The sequence below is a fragment of the Symphodus melops genome (genome assembly GCF_947650265.1).
Source record: "Symphodus melops genome assembly, chromosome: 22".
Lineage (NCBI taxonomy): Eukaryota > Metazoa > Chordata > Actinopteri > Labriformes > Labridae > Symphodus > Symphodus melops.
In genome coordinates this window covers 19021920-19031919 of record NC_136712.1, presented here as the reverse complement: position 1 = coordinate 19031919, position 10000 = coordinate 19021920, and the positions used below count along the sequence as shown (strand labels likewise).

Below are 10000 nucleotides of genomic sequence, written 5' to 3'. Positions count from 1 at the left end.
GATCTCCTTCATCGCACCTTCAAGAAATCTTTAAAACCTCACCTCTTCTCCTTCGTCTACGAACAGACCCTGTCCTCACCGTCCTCTCAGATTATTTTTGTTTTTGATTTCTTTTGATGTTTATTGAAAGGCGCTCCATGAAAGTCTAATTCATTATAAATTATAATATAAAATGAGATGGAAGGATTCATGTTGTCTTGTTTTTTTAAATGAAAACTTCTGATGAACGCTTTGTGAGTTTAAAAGCAGAACAGATGTTTTACTGATAATCTTGACACATCTGTTTGCCTTGAACCGTTGTCCACTGACCTCTGTTTCACCTTCAGCATTTCACTGAACTGCAGGTGTAACGGAGCTGTCACAGGTATGTAGAGCACTACCCCCCCCCCCCCCCCCCCCCCTCCCCTGAGGTGTTACGGTGTGTTTTGCTCCGCGGCTGTTGATAGCAGTGATAATTGGACGAGTGGTGTCTATAATAAGACTGAATGCTGGGAGCTCCGCTGGGGACCGCTGCACTGGATTACACCTCGGGCGGATGTAGGGCAGGGCAGCGGGGACTCTACTTTGATTATGAGCCTCCAAAATAGGTAAACTACTTATCTGATTGTGTGTGCTTGGGAAGGTGCCAGCTCTTAAATGTATTTGTTTAAACATGCGGGAGAGAAAAATTCAGCACAAGGTCAGAGCAGAAAGCAGGCGTGTGCATCCCCCCGAAGAACATCCGCTTATTCCCCCGATCAGCTGCGTCCTGCAAAATTACTGCTCAACACACCTGATGCCAGAAACATCAGCATGCTGCTCCACCTGCCTCCACTGAGACGCCATTACATCCTCCATTATCACCGACGCCGGTGCTGCAATGTTTAAAAAGCCTGGAGTAGAAACACACGACGGCGTCCAACAGAAAATAAAACAAAAGCAAAAGGTGCATTTCTTCACTTCCCGTGGTCGTCCTCGCCGGCGTTGGATTCTGATTCAACTTGAGGGAATCCTGAATGTCCCAGTGGTTTAGTTCTGCCCCCTCACAGTGAGGAGGTTGCTGGTTTGAATCCCCGTCTGTCAGGAGCCTCTCTGTGTGCAGTCTGCATGTTCTCCCCCGTGCGTGGCGTGGCTTCTCCCACAGTCCAATCACACGCTGGTTACCTGCTGACTCTGAACTGTCTGTAGGTGTCAGCCCAGTCCAGGGTGTAACCCCGCCTCTCGCCCAATGAGATCAGCTCCAGGTAATGCAGGTGACATCTTAACATGTCGAGGGTTTCTCTCGGGTCTTTGGTCGACAGAGTCTGGTGTTCCGTTCGCTCGCTCGCCTCATGACTCGTCTTTAAACTCATCCGAGTCTCCTGAATCCTTCTGGTGTGAAGTCGAGTCTCACAATCCAATCTCCTTTTCAAAAGACTAAACTATGTAGAGCCCTTTCTCTTCACCCTCTCATCATCGTCATCGTCCTTTGTCTCCGTGTCTGCTGCAGGTGTGTGCGGGCGGCGCTGAGAAAGTCGACTACCTGCAGTTCCTGAGAGGTTTCAGTCGAGCTCCGGAGGCCTGCAGAGCCTGGAGCAGGCGCAGCAGCAGCAGCAGCGGCGCCGCCAGGTACTCGCTCCCTCCTCACTTCCTCCAGCATCACACACAGCAGACGATGCTTTAACGTCTGCACGCTCATCCGTGTGTTTCAGGAGCGGAGCACGAAACTCTCCCATCACTCTGTCTGAGATACAAAAGCTTCTTAAAGAAAAGGTGGGTGTCCGCCCGTCGCCTACATCTCTGACCGTGTCCCCGTTTGAAGGTACCACTGCGGTTTGATGATGTCAGTCTGTAGATAAATTACACGTCTGAAAGTGAAGCCAAATAACTGTCATCACCCGTCAGACTGTTCTGTCTCCCGCTGTGAAGGACGAGTGTTCAGCAAGATTTACGAGCCTGTCCTGGGATTTTCTAGAAGTTTTTTTATTTTTTTATTTTAACTGTTTTTTATTGATTTTTTGCATGAATTATGAACATCGGACAACGCATCACACATTGTTACGTATGTGGCCACAACAGAACACAGGCATCCAACATATGGCGTACAGAGACGTAGTGCAATGTGCATAATGGGGGACAATTCCCCCTTAACAACAGTAAATGAGAAAACTGAAGAAAAAGACAGAAAAACTAACTAAATAAATAAAATAAATATATATATAAAAATACAATATAAATGCACAAACAAAAATGTAAAATCCAATAGGTCACAGAAAGCAACTAAAAAGGAGGGAGGGAGGGAGGGAGGGAGGGAGGGAGGGGGGGGGGGGGGCTACATGAGGGCCTCAGTCAGTCAGTCACATTTGCACTTGGCAAGTTATCAAAGTAATCCAGGAAGGGCTGCCATGTTTCATGATATTTTTTTGCAGAGCCCTGACTACGATATCGCAGCTCCTCTAATTTTAAATGCGCCATTACCTCTCTGACCCACCGCGCGTGCGAGGGCGGCGAACGGTCCTTCCACTTGAGAAGAATGAGTCGGCGGGCCAGGAGGGAAGCAAAGGCAAGAGAGCTTGATTGACAGCTCGAGAGGGACATCCCCCTGGGAGCCAGGCCGAATATAGCTGTGACAGGGTTAGGTTGTATCTTACGCGAATACATAGAAGAGAGAGCTTCAAACACGAAGGACCAGAATGGGGCAATCGATCGGCAGGTGAAAAACATGTGAGAGAGGGTGGCAGGGGCAGAGTGGCACCTCTGGCAGGTGGGGTCTGTACCCGGATATAGCTTTGCAAGCCTGCTTCTACAAAGATGTAGCCTATGGAACACCTTGAATTGAAGTACCCCATGTCTTACACATAAGGAGGATTTATGTATTCTCTCAATAGCGGACTGCCAGGTCTCATCAGACAGTTTCAACCCCAATTCCTTCTCCCAGGAGTCCCTAAGATGATCAAGGGGAGGACTAAAGATGCCCTGGACTATATTATACAACCTCGAGACGCATCCCCCCCGACAGGGGTTAAGGTCAAGACAGTCCTCCAGCCAACCCCTCGACGGAGCCGACGGAAACGAGGGGACATGTTTCCGGACAAAGTCACGAACCTGTAAATACCTGAAATAGTGAGTCCTAGGTAAACCAAATCCTCCAACCAGATCCTCAAAAGATAAAAACACCCCATTCTTAAATAAATCAGCCACACTCTTCAGGCCCTTGGAGAACCAAAGTTGAAAAGCCGAGTCGAGTAAAGCAGGCTTAAAAATTGGGTTGCGAACTATAGGAGTAACCGGAATCATCTGAGTTAGTCCAAAGTGTAACCGAAACTGCGACCAAATTCTGAGTGAACTGCTAACCACTGGATTGTTAGAATGGTATGTTTTACTAAGCGGCAGGGGAGCGCACAACAAGGAGGCTGGATCCATCGGTTTGCAAGAGAACCCTTCCATGCTGGACCATATCGGACCCGACCCCTCCCTAAAGTGGGACGCCCAAAAAACCAGCTTGTGAAGATTTGCAGCCCAGTAGTAGTGCAGAAAATTGGGGAGTGAGAGACCTCCTTCTGACTTACTTTTCTCCAAAAAAGTCTTACGCAGACGCGGAAGTTTCTTGTCCCAGATAAATGAAGAGACGTGCTTGTCTAGCTCTTTAAAGAAGGACTTTGGGAGAAATATAGGAATCTGCTGAAAATAATATAACAACCTTGGCAACACAACCATCTTCACGGCATTTACTCTTCCAGCCAGAGATATGGGAAGAGACGCCCAGCGCTTCAAGTCCTCCTTAACCCTCTCAAGTGCCGGTTGAAAATTCTCCTTAAACAGGTCTCTGAACCTCCGTGTCACATGCACCCCCAGGTATGTAAATGAGTCCGGAACCACTTTAAAAGGGAAATCAGTGTAGGAAAGTTCAGACGCGTGCGAATTGATTGGGAACAGTAGGCTTTTGGTGAGGTTAATTTTGTAACCAGACGCCGACCCAAACCTGGCGATAACATCAAGTGCGGTCGGGATTGACCTGAGAGGGTCCGCGCAAAACAGCAGCAAATCGTCCGCATACAGGGCCAATTTGTGCGTATGACCTCCCCTCGCAATACCAGCAAAGTCAGACTGGGCCCTAAGGGCAACAGCCAGAGGCTCTATTGCCAAGTTGAATAGGAGAGGTGATAATGGGCATCCCTGACGCGTGCCCCTCCGGAGGAAAAAATACTCTGAGATAACATTGTTAGTACGGACCGCAGCTTGAGGTGCAGAGTACAAAAGCCTTATCCAGGACACGAAGCCTGGACTGAACCCAAATCGTTCAAGTGCTGTAAACAAATACTCAAATTCAATGCGATCGAACGCTTTATGCGCATCAAGTGAGATAAGGACCTCCGCAGTGGGGCTAGGACTAGAGTACACTATGTTGTAGAGGCGTCTGAGATTGCCAAACGACTGCCTACCCTTCATAAACCCCGTCTGGTCCGGGTGAATAACCTTATGTAGAACTGACTCCAAACGCAACGCTAGAGCTTTAGAAAGTATTTTATTATCGCAGCAGACTAGACTCACCGGCCTGTAAGAGTCACACCTCGTCGGGTCCTTTCCCTTCTTGAGAAGGACAGATATGATCGCTTGAGACAGGGTAGGAGGCAGTGACCCACGGCCAAAGGCCTCCTTGTATACCTCCTGAAGCACCGGAGCTAGTTTGTTGGAAAATGTTTTATAAAATTCTATCGGTAGGCCATCAGGCCCAGGGGCCTTTCCGCTCTTCATAGCCTTAATCGCGCACTCTATTTCTCCGTTAGAAATGTCCCCCTCCAGGGAGGCCGCCTCATCCGGGTCTAATGTGGGGAGCCCAAGGTTGTTGAAGAAGCTTGTAATAGAGGAGCCGTCAATGACCTCAGAGGAATATAGTGTCTCATAGAAACCTTTAAACTGATCGTTTATACCCTTCTGGTCAGTCGTAGTGTCCCCAGTCGTTGTTGTGACTTCCGTTATTAGATTATCTGCAGCCGCCTGCCTTAATTGATGGGAAAGTAACTTACTTGCCCGTTCCCCGTGTTCATAATGAGACTGTCTAGATCTAAGAAACAGGTCCTCCACATGGGCGGTTGCCAGAGAGTCATATTCTGTCTGCAGAGAGATGCGTTCTTTATACAGGTCGGCAGTCGGCATAGATGAATGCCTTCTATCAACGTCGCCAATCAAGTCCATAAGTTCTGTCATACGTTTTGTCCTCCGCCTGTTCGCGCTGATAGTATAGGAAATAATTTGGCCGCGAAGATACGCCTTCATAGCTTCCCACATAATGCCCACACTTGTCTCTGGTCGCCGATTAGTTTCGAGAAAGATATCAATGTGATTGGAAATAAAGGCAATAAAATCCTTGTCTGATAGTAAACGCGGGTTAAGCCGCCACACTCTCTGTGGGCGCAAGTGACCAGGAAAACAGAGTTGCAACACCACTGGGCTGTGATCTGAGACCACAATGTTCCCGTATTCAATAGAATGGAGAAAGGAAATCAGCTTTTTGTCTAACAGGAAGTAGTCTATCCGTGAATATGACTGTTGGGCCGCAGAGAAGAAGGAAAATTGTTTACTGGTAGGATTTTTAAAGCGCCAGGGGTCCAGCATGCCGTAACCCTCGGCAAAGGAGTTAACCACACGGGCCGAATTAGACAGAGGTCTAGCAGACACCGCAGAACGATCCAAGCTGGGGTGGAGGACACAATTAAAATCCGCCCCAAGAATGAGGCAGTGCGAATCCAGATCTGGAAGTTGGGCAAACACATTACTAAAGAAAACTGAGTCGTCCCAGTTAGGGGCGTAAATATTAGCCAATACGACTGGTCGATTATACAATAAGCCCTTAACAATAACATATCGACCGTTTTTGTCTGCAATGACGGTGGACTCTACAAACTGCACATGTCTCTGAATTAGAATAGCTGTCCCCCTATGCTTGGTCTGTAATTTAGAGTGAAAAATTTGGGAGAACCCACCTCGCCGAAGTTTAGAGTGGTCCGCTAAGCTGAGATGTGTTTCCTGCAAATATACGATGTCTGAGTTCAATTTACGTAAGGTGGAGAAAACCTTACTACGTTTTACCGGGTGGTTGAGACCCCTGACGTTCCAGCTCACAAAGGTGGTCGCAGCCCTAGCCGCACCCTGCATCCCTGCTACCTGTGACAGTATAGGTCAGACATCCCAAGAGTCCTGCATGTAGGAAGGGAAAGGGAGGGGGAGAGAGAGGGAGGGGGGGGGAACTGAAAACAAACCAAAAATAAACCATCCAAAACAAGAGTTTAAACATTAAACAAAAACACACATGACAAAAACTCAAAAAGCATTGCAACATAAGAAACACAGTGGAAGTAACATTCCAAACATCGTTCAACAAAACACGCCGGTCCCTCCCCAAATGAGAGACTGCTCCCCACCCCCGACGACACTCACACACTACAACAAACAGCTTACCTAGCGAGACCGAGGCTCGCCGGTGCCCTTGAACACATTCCACTGTCAAATTTTTTTTTATCAGGAACGTTAGCTAACCTCCAGAAATAAAAAGTCATAATCAGTATTGTTAAACCCAAGCACATAAAGAACAGAAAAGTGCCGCTACGTTTAAACGGACAAGGAACATAGGTAATACAGAACCAAAACAAGCCGGCCCACCCGTATGGGGAGGCATGCGAAGTAGTAGCGGCACGATAGCCAGTTAAGTAGGCAGTAGTACATGCTAGCGCCAGCATCATCATATCAGATACAAAAAATGTAAATGTACATCCACACGATCGAAACATGTAGTCGCTAACTCGTGCTAGCATAACCGTTAACACACAGGATATGTTAGCCTATTAGCTGGCCCCGAATACCTGAGGTTGTTTCATGAGACCCCCGTAGTGTTCTTATTCACGAAGTCTTTGGCCTCGTTCGGATCCGAGAAGCTATGTCGCACACCGTCAGCGGTTGTAATTCTAAGGACCGCGGGATACCACAGTCCAAACTTAACCCCTTCACAGTTCTTAAGCATGTTTTTCACCTCCCTGAAAGCCGCTCTCCGCTTCACAACGGCCTGCGTGTAATCAGGGAAGATCCTGATAATGTCCCCTTGTGGTGTCACCAGTTCGTCAGATGTGGCTGCCTTGCGGAGAATAGCCTCCTTCTCCCGAAAGTAGTGACATCTCACCACAAAGGTGCGGGGTGGCTGGTCCTCCTGGGGCCGCTCACGGAGGGCACGGTGGGATCTATCAAGCAGAGGGGGCGACTCCAGACCTAGCGTCTGCTGAAGCAGCTTAGCCACGAAGTCAGATGAATTCTTCCCCGTCTCCCGTTTCTCCTTTATCCCGGTGATCCGTAGATTACACCTTCTCGACCTTGCCTCCAGGTCCTCGTTCTTGTCGGCTATGGTTTTCATGTCGCTCTTTAGCCGCTGCATATCGTGCTCCAGCTCAGTTATCCTGTCAGAGTGTTCGTTAGCGGCTACATGCAGGTCCCCCACTCGGTCCTCGATGGCCTTAATACGGCCACTAACTTGGTCAATAGATGCCTTCAATTCGTCTCTCAGCTGGCCGATTTCCCGGCGTAGTTCCCTAGAATGTGTGTCAGCGTTACCATCGATTTTCTTCACCAGGTCGTCCCTCAGCGAGTGGATAGCCTGCAGGATTATAGAGTCTCCGTCTCCCGCTGTACTAGCCGGAGGGAGCTCCGCCTCACTGTCTTTAGCCGAGCAGCTAGCCTTAGCCTTCGGGTCCGTGGTAGGGACACCTTTTCTCCGGTGGATAGACGTCATTTCTTAGCGGCAGATATGCGAATGAGCAAAGAACGGTCACAGCTAGAAAAATAAACAATAGGGGGTTGATAGGAGGTTGCTAACAGAATATAATTCACGGCACCGGCGAGGAGCTCAAAAACGTGCGTCTTCACATGGCTCCGCTCAGACCGGAAGTCCTCGTTTTTTTATTTTTTATTATCAATTCATGTGTGAACAAGGATCGTGTGCGAAGATGATTATACTTTTTTTTTTTTTTTTTTTTTTTTAACTTTAAAATTGATTAAAAATCTCACAAACATCCAAAGTCACAGCTCTCTTAGAGGCAGAAAAATACTTTGACGAACAGTTTTAAATCTTATAAAAAAGTAAGATGAGTCTCATAGCATTGTCCCAGTGTGTGTGTGTGTGTGTGTGTGTGTGTGTGTGTGTGTGTGTGTGTCTGGCAGGATTGCGGCTCTGTGTAGGAAGCATGACAGACTCGACTCTGGATTTGTGCTGCTTGTGTTCCACATATTAAAGCGAGATGTGGATGTTGTCGAGAATGTAAAATCCTCTGTGTGGATAAACGAGCGCCTGCGGGCGAACGGGAGCGTACCCGTCCTCGCCATGACAGACAAACATGAAGAAGAAAACATCTTTCACAGCCCACATCTTTCCTTCAACACATCCACGTCTTCCTTTTCCTTCATCCCTCCATTCTCTCTCCGCACGCAGCCCTTTTTTTTCATCCTGCTTGTCTTACAAGGCGACCGGATTAGTCCAAAGAAAACGACTTTCAGGAAAAATCGAGCCCGGGCGACGAAACCTGACAGCTCGGTGTCAGAGTAACCCACGCCGAGGGGCAAATCAACCTCTCCAGACCCAACTACCTCACATGCACTCACAGCTCTCATCGCTACTTTCCTCAGGTAATCTCTCCTTTTTGATGCGTTTTCCAAAACACCTACGTTTATGTTTCATTAATAGGAAAAAGACACATCATGAGAAATGACCCGATCGATCACGCTGCGGAGACGAGAGAGGCAGGGTGCATTTTGGGATTGTTATGGCGAGTTTTGAGAGGGACTCCGGCGCTCACTTGACAACAATGGGCGAGCTCTGCTCTATGCATGATGAGTCCAGAGACCACCCGGACCAGCTGCGCCTTTATCCAATCAGATGCATTCATCGAGGTTGCATCACCTGTTGTATAATCTACAGCCAAAAACTTGGCGATCGAGTCCGGGTGGAGAGGTCCAGGAGGAACCCAAAATAAAGAACCGGCGCGATCCCTCCCGTCCTCGTCTGAAGCAGAGGAGCCGGGCGGTCCAAAATTGATAAAGTATAATAATGAATAATTTTATTACGATGTTTAGAATCAAATATCTACATCATTAAAACTGGTCTAAACCTGTGTAATTGTTCTTATTTCCTGTCGTTGCCATGGAAACACAGGATGCAAAGATGAAGCGTGAGCTGCTCCTGAAAGCCGCCGTGATAAAAACATCACGTATGAGACTCAGAAACAGCAGCTCGACGGTGAACGTGTTCTCCTCCCTCAGGTCGAAGTTGGTTCAACAGGGGTTCGAAGGGGTTAGCAGAGAGAATCACTCCCATGATTCCCATGATTCCCCTCAAGCCAGCGTCCCCCCCCACCCCCCACCCCCCCGGCGGCGGGATTTACAAACTGCACATTGAAGGGAGCGTCCGTTTAACTGTTTTGCATTACGTCATTACAGAAGACTGCGCTGCTCCTGCTTCTGATCCCTTCCTGCGTACGCCAAAGCCTGCTGACACGTGATTGGTTAATACTACAAACAGGTTTTATGCAGACTGTGTCGAGATTAGGAAAGCAGAAATCAACTGCCATGATGACTTTTCCTTTTTCCTTCCATCATCATATTTAATAATAATTCACGCACAGCAGGTTCTCTGCCATCACGGCTCCCTCTGTGGTTGCTAAGCGACGCTTGATGCAACCGTAAATCCCCTCCCAACACGCGAACACATACCAGTCGTTTCTGAGGCCATCTTTATAAACGCTCGGGGGTCCAACGTCCAGGGTGATGGGGGTTCCGTTGTCATGGAAACAGGATATGTAGATGTTCGCTGGCGTCCCCAGGTAGGAAAACCTTTAAGGGATGCAAAAAAAAAAAAAAAAAAATGTTGGTTTTGGATAAAAAGTTGTGAGGAATAAATTTCAGCTCCAGTGATGTTCAGTGAACAAACGGAGGAGTCTCCGGGGAATCCCGCTCTGCACCGAGCGCCGCTTTTAGTGACTTTGATCTCTGTCAAAATCGTTTG

At 48.1% G+C, this 10000-nt stretch overlaps 1 protein-coding gene across 4 annotated transcripts in view; it reads left to right on the top strand.

Moving 5' to 3' along the window:
- The window catches only part of LOC306818055 (uncharacterized protein), a gene marked incomplete at its 5' end in the record, with an annotated part of 11674 nt that extends 2999 nt beyond the window's left edge, over nt 1-8675 (top strand). The window contains 3 exons of one of the 4 annotated variants that reach the window (XM_079335427.1): nt 1469-1582; nt 1669-1731; nt 8164-8675. In XM_079335427.1, the coding sequence (XP_079191553.1) occupies nt 1469-1582; nt 1669-1731; nt 8164-8181 (195 nt within the window). In that variant the 3' untranslated portion in view covers nt 8182-8675. Of the gene's footprint in view, nt 1-1468; nt 1588-1668; nt 1867-8163 lie in introns of those variants that run through there. The other 3 variants (XM_079335426.1, XM_079335425.1, XM_079335424.1) reach the window with 3 other exon arrangements.
- Nucleotides 8676-10000: the final 1325 nt, after the last annotated feature.